Source organism: Oncorhynchus keta, chromosome 23 (assembly GCF_023373465.1).
Source record: "Oncorhynchus keta strain PuntledgeMale-10-30-2019 chromosome 23, Oket_V2, whole genome shotgun sequence".
In the NCBI taxonomy this organism is placed as follows: Eukaryota; Metazoa; Chordata; class Actinopteri; order Salmoniformes; family Salmonidae; genus Oncorhynchus; species Oncorhynchus keta.
The window spans coordinates 21,392,035-21,406,216 of NC_068443.1; the positions used below are offsets into that span (position 1 = coordinate 21,392,035).

Consider the following 14,182-nt stretch of genomic DNA (forward strand, 5'->3'; position numbering starts at 1 on the left):
TGAATAGTACTGTATGTGGGTCTAAACTTTAGTACACTGCATTCTATGAACAATGAAATATGCCAAAAACTAGGCTGGAACATGCTTTCAATGGTGCTATCCAACTCCTGACACTAGTGTAGTTAATTAGGGGGTGGCCTGGCGGACTCAAACCCTAGTCCCAACACAGATTATACCAACGGTTTATTCGTTACCTCTTGCAACATAAACGTTTACTGTTTAAGAGTCAAACTAGAGCAAATTGAGCGAACCCGAATTTGTCCAAAAGTAACTCGTTTTCGTTGCAAAACGTTTTCCGTTTGGAATAAACGTTGTAAAACATTCTGCAACATAATCGGCGCAATGAATACATCCTAAATCTTTTGGCGAGGTCGCCAAATCGTCTGGTTTTGAATCCCTAAAACCACTATTATCTACTCATGGGCAATGTAGTCTATTACACACGTGCGTAGTTGTACTCCAGTTCAAACATTCAAAAGATGGCAGGCCTGGAATTATTGTCCGACCAAGGATATCGTCTAGATTGAAGAAAAGCTACTGGTATGGTTTATTTGCCCACGCTGACGGGTCTGCATACATAGAACAGGGAAATACCAAAGCGCTGCCAGTTGTGTATGGCCCTCGTGAAGTACGTTTATTGCTAAACTAGCAAGATGGATATATATATATCTAGCTGACGTTAGTTAGATAACAACAAATACTATCTCCATGACCGCGCTGTCAACAACTGGCCACCTTCAGCACAGTTGAGAGGAAAAGGGGACCGCAAGACCACAGCCTTCACCTCAAGCAGACGTGTGAGGCAGCGGTGTTGACTAACGCTCTCAAATATAGATTTTTGTCAAGTTATCAGCTATTTCAGATCTGAATTAATTATGAAATGGGTTGTGGTGGAATCTGCACTATTTTTTTACATTTTTTTTAACCTTTATTTAACCAGGCAAGTCAGTTAAGAACATATTATTTTCAATGACGGCCTGGGAACAGTGGGTTAACTGCCTGTTCAGGGGCAGAACGACCTTGTCAGCTCGGGGGTTTGAACCTTCTGGTTACTAAATCCAACGCTCTAACCACTAGGCTACGCTGCCGCCCCAATTCTTAAAATGGGGAATGAAAGTGGTTGTATATCCAGTCTTTGGGATTTGGAACCAATTTTAAGTTTCTCAGTTTCATGTTCTCAGGGGAGTATTCGTTAGTAGTTAAGAGTTTTTTTCTTCTGTTGCGAAATGTTTTGCAACGGAAACTTTATCGTTGACGCTAGGAACCAAACAGAAGCAAACACCAAACTGAACAAAACGGGAAGGGACCAACTTAAATGTGTCCAATAGAAACACTCACTTTTTGCAACGGAATCCGACTAATGAATGGTGTAGAGTTTCTCGGGCACTGATCGACGCGGGTATCCCCATGCGTGACTACCGTGTGCGCCTGCACTGCAGGCTTTGTGGACGAGACGGCGTTGGCAGACCTGTGCCATGCTGAAGAGAGTTGAGGGGGGCATATCACTGGCCTTGGCATTGCTGCCCCGTGGTGGGCACATCGCCCTGCTACAGATGGACGCCCGACTCCACCAGGACCACCTCGAGACACTGATGACAGGCCGTCAGCAAAGTGTTGGATGAGGTGGTGAGATGGCATCTTCAGGAGGTGTCTGCACTGACCGGAGAGTGATGTGGTGTAGCTTGGACTTTGTGGTAGATTGGCCTATAGTGAATGGCCAGGGGAGGTGGAGGGAGGAGTAGATAGAGGATTAATGTTGTCTTTTTTTATTGTACACTCGTGCTCTGCTTTTGTATGAAATGCCTTTATAAACAATTACATTTAAACCCATTGATGTGTTTTGACTAATCTATAAATGGGCCGAAATTATTTGTGGACAGAGGTAGTCCTACATCTATAGCTCCATCAGAATCTGGGATTGGATAAATCAATCAGTCAGCAAAAATAAAACAGTTTGAGTGTAGCGTCACATGGGGGTGTATTCATTAGTCGAATTCTGGTGCAAAACGTCTGCCAACAGGATCTGAGTAATAAATACACCCCTGAATTAGTTCTGTGAATTTATTTAGGCAATTCATTTTCCAAACCAACAGGGTGAGCCAGTCACAAATCCAATGGGGTAATCTCTGTTTTTATAATTTCTTGGCTAAAGCGGAAGTTGGTCCGTCGCACAATCGTCCGATAAGAACCAAGAAAAAAGACCGGTGGAAAATCTATAGCAGTAAAGTACTGGCTAGCTACACCTGTCAAATCTTGGGCCTTTCCATTGTGCCCGAAAAGTAGGCTCTGGTTAACTACACATTTTGTAAAGGTATTGTATAAATACATTGTTTAATTTAAAATAACGTGAGTTGCGGATTTTTGCACGTGCAAGGTTGCTGATTCTCTGCTGCTTAGTTAGGCAACTAGCTAGCTAGCTAACATCTGCTAATTGATAATAATGGACCATATTCTTTAGCACTGCTTATTTTTATTACAAAGGTTAGCAGTTAGCTAGCTAGATTAACACTATCGATGCCTACAATGCGAGGGGATGACTAAAAACTACATTCATATTGAATATTATTGACTGGGGCTTTGTTTGCAAAGGTCCAGCTGAGCCAGTCTGAGAGGTGTCAAGGCAACAACAACATGGGACTGCTGTCTGACCCAAACCGAAGGCGAGCCCTGACCAAACTTCTCACCCGTCTTAATGCACCAATCTGGTGAGTCCTTCCTGGCAGAATATCAATGGTAGAATATTGAATTTGCTGGGGAAGTGGAATGGAACAGGGCGTCCTCTTGATGCACCTTATCCACTTGTACTATTTGTATTATTTTATTTGACCTTTTATTTAACTAGGCAAGTCAGTTAAGAACAAATTCTTATTTTCAATGACGGCCTAGGAACAGTGGGTTAACTGCCTTGTTCAGGGGCAGAACAACAGATTTTTACCATGTCACCTTGGGGATTTGATCCAGTAACCTTCCGGTTAATAGTCCAACGCTCTAACCACTAGGCTACCTACCGCCCCAGCCTACCTCCTAAATGTGTATGATGCAAATGCTTTCAAATGATATAAAGATGTCTCCCCAGTGTTATGTGCTACCTGGCGGGTGTGGCATGGTTCATGGGCTTGGCCTTTGAGCCGTTCACCCTGCGCACCTACATGTCAGAGAACGCCATGGGCTCCACCATGGTGGAGGAACGCTTCCCAGCAGGTGAGAGGGCTCTGGCCACCGGTAGGGAGTTTGCTGCTCACAAGAAGAAAGTAGGGTGAGTCAAACTAATAAGCCTTCCTCCTATAGCCATCACTAGTGCCAGGAGCTTCTCTTGTTCATGTGACCAGGAAAAACTCACCCCGAGCTATCACTAACCCCTACTTTTGGATTCAGTGCTTATCCTACCTATCACAAATGCAGCTATAATAGTGATAACCACTCACAATATTCCTTCTGTGTTTTAATTGTTTTCTTCTCCCTTCCTCACTTCTCTCTGTAGTGGGATGCCGGTGGATTGGCTGGTGAAGACCATGCAGTCTCGAGGGCTGGAAGTGTTCACTCAGAGCTTCACCCGCAAGCTTCCCTTCCCAGATGAAAACAAAGAGAGATATGTGCGTGTGGGCTGAGACAAAGATGTCTACATATTAAACATAAGCTCCTATTTAATCTTGGTGCGCGCACACACTCTCACACACACATTCTTCCTCTGTATCTCAACACAGGCTTTAATTTCTTCTCTTTCTCTCACTGATCCTTCTCACGGTTTGTCTCGGTCAGATGGTGCGGGGCACTAACGTGTATGGGATCCTGCGGGCCCCCAGAGCCCCTCGTACTGAAGCCCTGGTGCTGAGTGCTCCCTGTAGTGAGGGAAACAATAACAACCAGGCAGTGGGCCTTCTGCTGGGCCTCGCCCAGTACTTCAGGAGTAAGCATACTACTATTACTAACATTCACACACACAGACCATTTCCAAATGTTAAATTCTGTCAATGATTGGTCTCTTCTTAGGTCAGATCCACTGGGCTAAGGACATTATCTTCCTGGTGAATGAACATGACCTGATCGGCATGCAGGCCTGGCTGGAGGGATACCACCACACCAACACCACTGGTCAGTACTCCGTACCTGCATCTCTGTAATAATGTAACCCTGTAATGCACCAGTTTTAGAGACACCATTATAGACTGTATGTGTTATCAATGTCTCTATACTAGGGCTCTTTAATCCTGTTTCTGGAGAGCTACTGTCCTGTAGGTTTTCCCTCCATTTCTAATCTAGCACACCGGATTCTAATAATTCGCTGGTTGATAAACTGAATAAGGTTAGTTACAGCTGTCCAGGAACAGGGTTTGAGAGCCCTGTTCTATTCCAACAAACCTGCCACCGCTGTGCCTCCTGCTGGATCCCTCAGGTGGTGACTGGTCTCCACTGCAGGGAAGAGGTGGCTCCATCCAGGCAGCCCTGTCTTTGGAGCTGAGCAGTGATGTCATCACCAGTCTGGATCTGGTTCTGGAGGGGCTCAACGGCCAGCTGCCAAACCTGGACCTGGCCAACCTCTTCTACGCCTTCTGCCAGAAGATAGGGGTCCTGTGTACCATCCAGGGCAAGGTAGGGAAGAAGTCCAAATGCCTTGAGTAATTACTTGAGTAAGTAAAAAAAGTTTGAATTATTATTATTATTTTATTTCACCTTTATTTAACCAGGTATGCTAGTTGAGAACAAGTTCTCATTTGCAAATGCGACCTGGCCAAGATAAAGTAAAGCCGTTTGACACACAACGCAGAGTTACACATGGAATAAACAAACATACAGTCAATAATACAGTAGAAAGTCTATTTACAGTATGTGCAAATGAGGTAGGACAAGGGGAGGTAAGGCAATAAATAGGCCATGGTGGTGAAGTAATTACAATATAGCAATTAAACACTGGAATGGTAGATGTGCAGAAGATGAATATGCGAGTAGAGATACTGGGGTGCAAAGGAGCAAGATAAAGAAATAAATACAGTATGGGGATGAGGTAGTTGGATGGGCTGTTTACAGGTGGAGTGATCTGTGAGCTGCTCTGACAGCTGGTGAGGTAGATATGAGTCTCCAGCCTCAGTGTTTTTTGCAGATCGTTCCAGTCTTTGGCAGCAGTGAACTGGAAGGAAAGGCGGCCAAAGGAAAAATTGGCTTTGGGTGTGACCAGTGAGATATACCTGCTGGAGTGCATGCTACGGGTGGGTGCTGCTATGGTGACCAGTGAGCTGAGATAAGGCGGGGCTTTACCTAGCAGAGACTTGTAGATGACCTGGAGCCAGTGGCTTTGGCAATGAGTATGAAGCGAGGGCCAGCCAACGAGAGCATACAGGTCGCAGGGGTGGGTGGTGTATATGGGGCTTTGGTGACGAAACGGATGGCACTGTGATAGACTGCATCCAATTAGTTGACTAGAGTGTTGGAGGCTATTTTGTAAATGACATCGCCGAAGTCGAGGATCGGTAGGATGGTCAGTTTTGGATGGTCAGAGTGAAGGATGCTTTTTTTTTTGTGAAGTAGGAAGCCGATTCTAGATTTAATTTTGGATTGGAGATGCATATTGTGAGTCCGGAAGGAGAGTTTACAGTCTAACCAGAGACCTAGGTATTTGTAATTGTCCACATTTTTTAAGTCAGAACCGTCTAAGAACCTGGACGTGCGGGCAGCGATCGGTTGAATAACATTACGTTTTACTTGCATTTAAGAGCAGTTGGAGGCCACAGAAAGGAAGTTGTATGGCATTGAAGCTTGTCTGGAGGTTAGTTAAACACAGTGTCCAAAGATGGGTCAGAGGTATACAGAATGTTGTCGTCTGCGTAGAGATGGATCAAAGAATCACCAGCAGCAAGAGCGACATCATTGATGTATACAGAGAAAAGAGTCAGCCCGAGAATTGAACCCTGTGGCACCCCCATAGAGATTTGACACACTGAACTCTATCAGAGAAATAGTTTGTGAACCAGGCGAGGCAGTCATTTGAGAAACCAAGGCTGCAGACTCTGCCGATAAGAATGTGGTGATTGACAGAGTCGAAAGCCTTGGCCAGGTCGATGAATATGGCTGCACAATAATGTCTCTTATCGATGGCGGTTATGATATCGTTTAGGACCTTGAGCGTGGCTGAGGTGTCACCCATGGCCAGCTCGGAAACCAGATTGCATAGCGGAGAAGGTACGGTGGGATTCGAAATGGTCGGTGATCTGTTTGTTAACTTGGCTTTCGAAGACCTTAGAAAGGCAGAGTAGGATAGATATAGGTCTGTAACAGTTTGGGTCTAGAGTGTCTCCCCCTTTTGAAGAGGTTGGATGACCGCGGCAGATTTAGAATCTTTGGGAATCTCATATGATACGAAAGAGAGGTTGAACAGGCTAGTAATAGGGGTTGCAACAATTTCGGCAGATCAGTTTAGAAAGAGTGTCCAGATTGTCTAGTCCGGCTGATTTGTTGGGGCCCAGATTTTGCCTCTCTTTCAGAACATCAGCTATCTGGATTTGGGTGAAGGAGGAATGGGGGAGGCTTGGGCGAGTTGCTGTGGGGTGGAGGGCTGTTGATCGGGGTAGGGGTTAGTCGACCGATTTTTATAATTTATCAACGCTGATTATTGGAGGACCAAAAAAAGCCGATACCGATTAATTGTCCGTTTTTGATTTTTTTTAAAAAATGCAATATTTTAACTTAATATAATACATCAATAAAATCAAGTTAGCCTCAAATAAATAATGAAACATGTTCAATTTGGTTTAAATAATGCAAAAACAAAGTGTTGGAGAAGAAAGTAAAAGTGCATTATGTGCCATGTAAGAAAGCTAACAATTAAGTTCCTTGCTCAGAACATGAGAACATATGAAAGCTGGTGGTTCCTTTTAACATGAGTCTTCAATATTCCCAGGTAAGAAGTTTTAGGTTGTAGTTATTATAGGACTTAAAGGACTATTTCTCTCTATACCATTTGTATTCCATTAACATTTGACTATTGGATGTTCCAGGAACACAATGACAACGGCTACCCTCGAAGCAGCGTTACCCTTGCAGAGCAAGGGGAACAACCACTCCAGGTCTCAGAGCGAGTGACGTTTGAAACGCTATTAGTGCGCACCCCGCTAACTAGCTAGCCATTTCACATTGGTTAAACGAGCCTAATCTCGGGAGTTGATAGGCTTGAAGTCATAAACAGCTGCTGACAAACGCACAAAAGTGCTGTTTGAATGAATGCTTACGAGCCTGCTGCTGCCTACCATCGCTCAGTCAGACTGCTCTATCAAATCATAGACTTAGTTATAACATGATAACACACAGAAATACGAGCCTTAGGTCATTAATATGGTCAAATCTCGAAAAACAAGACATTTATTCTTTCAGTGAAATACGGAACCGTTCCGTATTTTATCTAACGGGTGGCATCCATAAATCTAAATATTCCTGTTACATTGCACAACCTTCAATGATATGTCATAATTACGTAAAATTCTGGCAAATTAGGCGGCCCAAACTGTTGCATATACACTGACTCTGCATGCAATGAATGCAAGAGAAGTGACACAATTTCACCTGGTTAATATTGCCTGGTAACCTGGATTTATTTTAGCTAAATATGCAGGATTAAAAATATATATGTCTGTGTATTGATTTTAAGAAAGGCATTGATGTTTATGGTTAGGTACACATTGGAGCAACGATACGCACTGCATCGATTATATGCAATGCCAGACACGTTAGATAACTACACATGGTTGATGATATTACTAGTTTAACTAGTGATTACGATTGATTGATTTTTATAAGATAAGTTTAATGCTAGCTAGCAACTTACCCTGGCTTACTGCATTCGTGTAACAGGCAGTCTCCTCGTGGAGTGCAATGAGAGGCAGGTGGTTAGAGTGTTGGACTGAGATTGAATCCCCCGAGCTGACAAGGTAAAAATCAGCCATTCTGCCCCTGAACGAGGCAGTCAACCCACCGTTCCTAGGCCGTCATTGAAAATAAGAATGTGTTCTTAACTGACTTGCCTAGTTAAATAAAGGTATAAACATTTTTTTTTTAAATGGCCAAATCAGTGTCCAAAAATACAGATTTCCGATTGTTATGAAAACTTCGGCCATTCCGATTAATCGGTCGACCTCTAGTAGGGGTAGCCAGGTGGAAAGCATGGCCAGCCGTAGAAAAATGCTTCTTGAAATTCTCAATTATAGTGGATTTATCGGTGGTGACAGTTTCCTAGCCTCAGTGCAGTGGGCAGCTGGGAGGAGGTGCTCTTTTTCTCCATGGATTTTACAGTGTCCCAGAACTTTTTTGAGTTTGTGCTACTGGATGCAGTTTTTTTGCTTGAAAAAGCTAGCCTTAGCTTTCCTAACTGCCTGTGTATATTGGTTCCTAACTTCCCTGAAAAGTTGCATATCATGGGGGCTATTTGATGCTAATGCAGTACACCACAGGATGTTTTTGTGCTGTTCAAGGGCAGTCAGGTCTGGAGTGAACCAAGGGCTATTTCTGTTCCTGGTTCTACATTTTTTGAACGGGGCATGCTTATTGAAGATGGTGAGGAAGGCACTTTTAAAGAACAACCAGGCATCCTCTATTGACGGGATGAGGTCAATATCCTTTCAGGATACCCGGGCCAGGTCGATTAGAAAGGCCTGCTCGCTGAAGGGGAAAACAGCAGAGGTGTATTTGGAGGGCAAGTTTGTTAGAATGAGATCTACGAGGGTGCCCGTGTTTACGGATTTGGGGTTGTACCTGGTCGATTCGTTGATAATTTGTGTGCGATTTGACGGCATCAAGCTTAGATTGTAGGATGACCGGAGTGTTAAGCAAGTCCCAGTTTAGGTCACCTAGCAGCACGAGCTCTGAAGATAGATGGGGTGCAATCAGTTCGCATATGGTGTCCAGAGCACAGCTGGGGGCAGAGGGTGGTCTATAGCAAGCGGCAAAGGTGAGAGACTTGTTTCTGGAAAGGTGGATTTTTAAAAGTAGCTCGAATCGTTTGGGTATAGACCTGGATAGTAAGACATAACTCTGCAGGCTATCTCTGCAGTAGATTGCAACACTGCCCCCTTTGGCAGTTCTATCTTGTCGGAAAATGTTATAGTTAGGGATGGAAATGTCAGGGTTTTTGGTGGTCTTCCTAAGCCAGGATTCAGACACAGCTAGGACATCCGGGTTGGCAGAGTGTGCTAGGGCAGTGAATTGAACAAACTTAGGGAGGAGGCTTCTAATGTTAACATGCATGAAACCAAGGCTTTTACGGGTTACAGAAGTCAACAAATGAGAGCACCTGGGGAGTAGGGGTGGAGCTAGGCACTGCAGGGCTTGTGTTAACCTCTACATCACCAGAGGAACAGAGTAGGATAAGGGTACGGCTAAAGGCTATAAGAACTGGTCGTCTAGTACGTTCGGAACAGAGTAAAAGGAGCAGGTTTCTGGGCGCGATAGAATAGATTCAAGGCATAATGTATAGACAGAGGTATGGTAGGATGTGAGTACATTGGAGGTAAACCTAGGCGTTGAGTAATGATGAAAGAGATATTGTCTCTAGAGACATTTAAACCAGGTGATGTCACCGCATATGTGGGAGGTGGAACTAAATGGTAGGTTAAGGCATATTGAGCAGGGCTAGAGGCTCTACAGTGAAATAAGACAATAATCACTAACCAGGACAGTAATGGACAAGGCATATTGATATTAGGGAGAGGCATGCGTAGCCGGGTGATCATAGGGGTCCAGTGAGTGGTTGGACTGGCTGGAGACACGGTGATTCAGAAAGCTAGCAGAAGGGCCTTAGAGCGACGTCTCGAAGGAGGAAAAAAAAAAGTCTCTTTTAGCCTCCATGTGTGGTGAAGTTATTTGATGTTGTTGCAGAAAGTACATGCTGTAAATTTGTAATGCTTTCAGAGGTCTAATAATAGAACACATAGATGTTTTGTGTTGTGCATTCTTCTATGCCAGGTAAGGAGAAGCCAGTAATGACATGTTTAATTGCCTGATTGTCATGCTGACTGTCCTCTCTCCATCCAGCTCCAGAGGAACGACTGGGACACTACATCGGGCTACAGCCACGCGGCCCAGACCATGATGTTGATGGTGCTGAAGCAGGCCAGTGGGCGACCCTGGGGGGACCACGGCCTGTTCCTCAGATACCACATAGAGGCCGCCTCCATTAGGGGCATCAACAGCTTCAGACAGTACAAGACAGACACCACCACCATTGGCAGGTCAGCTGCTGATAATGTTCAAGCTTCAATTTAGATGATCAGAAAGCCTTCAAATGCAACTCTTGGCGTTTCTATGGAGACATTTTCACAGTGAAATTGACATGGAAATAAACCTGTGTGTGTCCCTCAGGCTCCTGGAGGGGATGTACCGGAAGCTGAACAACCTCCTGGAGCGTCTGCACCAGTCCTACTTCTTCTACCTTATGCCCTCGCTCTCTCGCTTCGTCTCCATTGGTTACTACATGCCCGCCTTCGGCCTGCTGGCTGTCATTCTGCTGTTGCGCGTATCCTTCCACCTCTGGGACAATAGGGGATTCTATTTTTATTTAACCGTTTTTTTTAACCAGGTAGTCCCATTATCTTTTTCCCAAGGGAGACCTGTCCAAGAGTTGGAGGTTTGAGATGCACTTGTGTGGGAATTACAGTTGAAGTCGGAAGTTTACATACACTTAGGTTGGAGTCATTAAAACTAGTTTTTCAACCACTCCACAAATTTCTTGTCCTAACAGACTTGCCAAAACTATAGTTTGTTAACATCTACTTTGTGCATGACACAAGTAATTTTTCCAACAATTGTTTACAGAAAGATTATTTAACTTAATTCACTGTATCACAATTCCAGTGGGTCAGAAGTTAACATACACTAAGTTGACTGTGCCTTTAAACAGCTTGGAAAATTACAGAAAATGTCATTGCTTTAGAAGCTTCTGATGGTCTAGTTGACATCATTTGAGTCAATTGGGGGTGTACCTATGGATGTATTTCAAGGCCTTCAAACTCAGTGCTTGACATCATGGGAAAATCCAAGTAAATCAATCCCAGAACAAAAGCCAGACTACGGTTTGCAACTGCACATGGGGACAAAGATCATACTTTTTGGAGAAATGTCCTCGGGTCTGATGAAACAAAAGTAGAACTGTTTGGCCGTAAATAAGTAAATCATTCTCTCTACTATTATTCTGACATTTCTCATTCTTAAAATAAAGTGGTGATCCTAACTGACTTAAAACAGGGATTTTTTTACTAGGAGTAAATGTCAGGAATTGTCAACTGAGTTTAAATGTATTTGGCTAAGGTGTATGTAAAAATCTGACTTCAACTGTAAATGGACAGAAAGGATATTCATTTTGGTCCATTCTCCTATATTAGTAAATTAATTAGGTTAGCCAAAAGGCCTAATGTGGGTTAATGATATGTTTGCATAGTTAAGCTGAATGTTCAACTTCATTAAAGCTGGAATCCGCAGTAGGGGAAACAGTGCTGCTAACCGCCCTAATGCCGTTGCTATCAATTTTTTTTTTTGACGAAGCAGGGGTGAGGAGTGTTGCAATGTGGTAAAACAAATAGCAGTACATTCTGCTGTTCGAGCGCATGTGCAATGATGTCCATGGGGTAAACGGACATGGCAGTTTCGTTAAGGATTTCAACTTTAAGTCATGATGAGATTGCTCTGAATGAGGCTGTGTATATGTCGATGATACACTGCATATCGGTTTTGTCCTTAATGGAAGTAACAGGCCTTAGACCTGTGGGTTCAGCTAGGTGCTTCTCCACCAGGAACAGAGGATGGGGTGGCTGGGGGAGTGCAGGTCAGTTATGGAGAAGTAAACAAGCTGTGTGTGTGTGTGCTCACTTCTGGTGTGTGTTTTGTAACTATAGTATCTACCTTTTTACATCTCTAGAAGTCATCAACCTATTGGTCTATGTCAGTATAATTGACTCTTTCCTCCTGTCTCCCTCTGTCCTCCATCAGCCCTCCAGCCCAGGGGTCCTGTCTATCCTGACTCCAGTAGTGATCAGTCACATGACAGGGGTGGCTCTGTACACCCTCCCTATCCTCTCTCAGGAGATGGCTGTGCAACACTTCCCTGTGTCTGAGACGGAAGCTGTGGTCCTCACTGCTATAGCTATCTACACCGCAGGACTGGCCCTGCCACACAACACACACAGGTACACACACATGCACACCCTCTCATCTTTCTCACATATACACACACACTCAAAGAAAACATAAGATGGCTGATGTCATAAGGTGAATGCACCAATTTGTAAGTCGCTCTGGATAAGAGCGTCTGCTAAATGACTTAAATGTAAATGATGCAGGTTCTCACACACTAAATATGCATACAATATGCCAGGTTTGCCCCGTGATCACACACACACCTTGACGATACTGTGGCTGCAGTAAATTATTTTATTTCACCATGTCCCCCCTTGTAACTCGTGTCGTTTCGTGATCTGATCAATATCTAATCAAGGCAGGGCTCTACAGTGCTACCATTTTACATGCATATGTGCCTAAATATTTTGCTGTGTGCAACCTGGAATTGTAATTTAGGAACACAAGTGCACCTAGAAAAATGGTTGCAATGATTACTTTACTGTAAAACAGCCCCCGAGTGCAGATTCATGACTGTCATGCTTGCATCATTTCGGCAAAGAAAAACGGCTTGTTACCTCAAATATTTGTTATTGTGCTCCTAATTGTCTGTGCTCATATGCTCCTTGTAACAAAGGTCTGTGTAAAATATCTCTTATCCATCGACATTGTGACCAGATTATCTAGTGCCTCCCTCCCTGTCCCTGTATACAAATGATTTTACAGATATTCTTTCAAAATAATATTAATACATTTATTATAAATCAAATTGTGATGTGTCAATGATTTTAGAGGTTGATATGATTTTTAAATGGCTTGACCATCCAGATGTTTACACTTCATTGATATCCTGACACAATGCATGCCTGACAACCGATGGAGGTGCTCAGGAAGATCTGATCACAATGAAATGTCTTTTAATCGTTTACACCTGTCTGAAAATGTGGACAAGATCAGGACAAAGGGCGCATGTTAGCACCAGGTATAAATGGGTATTTTATCTCTCTTTCTCCCCCAGGCTTCTGCAAGGAGAGGGTACAGAGGAGGGCTGGAGAGTGCTGAAGCTGGTGGCTCTCCTCTACCTGGCTGTGTTACTGGGCTGCACTGCCCTTATCAACTTCTCCCTGGGCTTCATCTTGGCTCTGTCCCTGGTACCCATCGCTGCCTTCATCACACCACATGCACCCAAGTAATAATCTCAACACTCTCACCCACCCACAACTTTCTCCTGGTGTTGGGTGATTTCTTATAGTAGAAGTAATAATTCTGTTGTTTTCTCAGTGATGTTGCAGTGTTAGTTCCATTGTCCCTGTGTGTGAAGATAGTGTGTGTAATGGTTCCCCCCCTCTTGTCCACTGACTTGAGTGCTGTATTAGTGTTTCTTCTTCCAGGGCTCTGTAATAACAACTTTACCCTCTTGCCTCAGGGCTCTATCTGCAGCCATCATGGTGCTCCTGAGCCCCGGCTGCACTCTGCTCTACTGCGTCTTCGTCTTCCAGGAGCTGCAGGAGACCCCTGTCTCCCTGCAAGATGGTTGGATGCTCTTCCTGTCTGTCATCTCCCAGGGCATCCTGGACCACGCCCTCTACGGCTCATTGGTCTATCCGCTCCTGGCTCTGCTGATCTACCCCTGTTGGTTGCTGCTCTGGAACATTCTCTTCTGGAAGTAAACAACAGGTAACTGGGGGAAGACTGGTCCCAGACCTGCCTTTTTATATGGGAACTATCTATCCTGAGGTGAAACTGCTCCTAAACCTGCCTTTATGGAACGAAGGTTTCCCCAAGGAGTAGGCTGACTGACTTGCCTGGAAGGAATAGGAAGTTGGCGGGGGGAGTGGTTAAGTGTATTGGGTTGGGCTTGTCTGGCAACTAAAAGGTTGTATTGGGTTCAGGGCTTGTGTGCATGGGATTGGTTTATGGTACCTGAAGAAAATAAATAATGCACTGTGTTTTGGTTATGTCATTGGGCCTGAGTGAATATTCTAAGGGATGAAACTGAACAAAAGAAAATGTTAAGGAAGCAGTATCCTTAAGCCAACCTCTTGGCAACTGAAAATGTCCATAATCTACTATATGAACTAAGAATTGTCTT

General features: G+C 44.1%; 1 protein-coding gene across 2 annotated transcripts; it reads left to right on the top strand.

Annotated features, from left to right (window-relative positions):
- The first annotated feature begins 380 nt into the window (after positions 1-380).
- gpaa1 (glycosylphosphatidylinositol anchor attachment 1) lies at positions 381-14,039 on the top strand. Of its 2 annotated transcripts, none has more exons than XM_035799759.2 (13): positions 381-540; positions 2,590-2,705; positions 3,077-3,256; positions 3,482-3,593; positions 3,760-3,907; positions 3,991-4,092; positions 4,394-4,590; positions 10,015-10,211; positions 10,342-10,495; positions 11,729-11,800; positions 11,965-12,161; positions 13,109-13,279; positions 13,517-14,039. In XM_035799759.2, the coding sequence occupies exons 2-13, from the start codon at positions 2,632-2,634 to the stop codon at positions 13,758-13,760; spliced, it is 1,848 nt and encodes a 615-aa protein (XP_035655652.1). In that variant the 5' UTR covers positions 381-540; positions 2,590-2,631; the 3' UTR covers positions 13,761-14,039. The 2 variants fall into 2 exon arrangements, with proteins under 2 accessions (XP_035655652.1, XP_035655651.1); XM_035799758.2 differs by lacking the exon at positions 381-540 and adding an exon at positions 2,143-2,311.
- Positions 14,040-14,182: the final 143 nt, after the last annotated feature.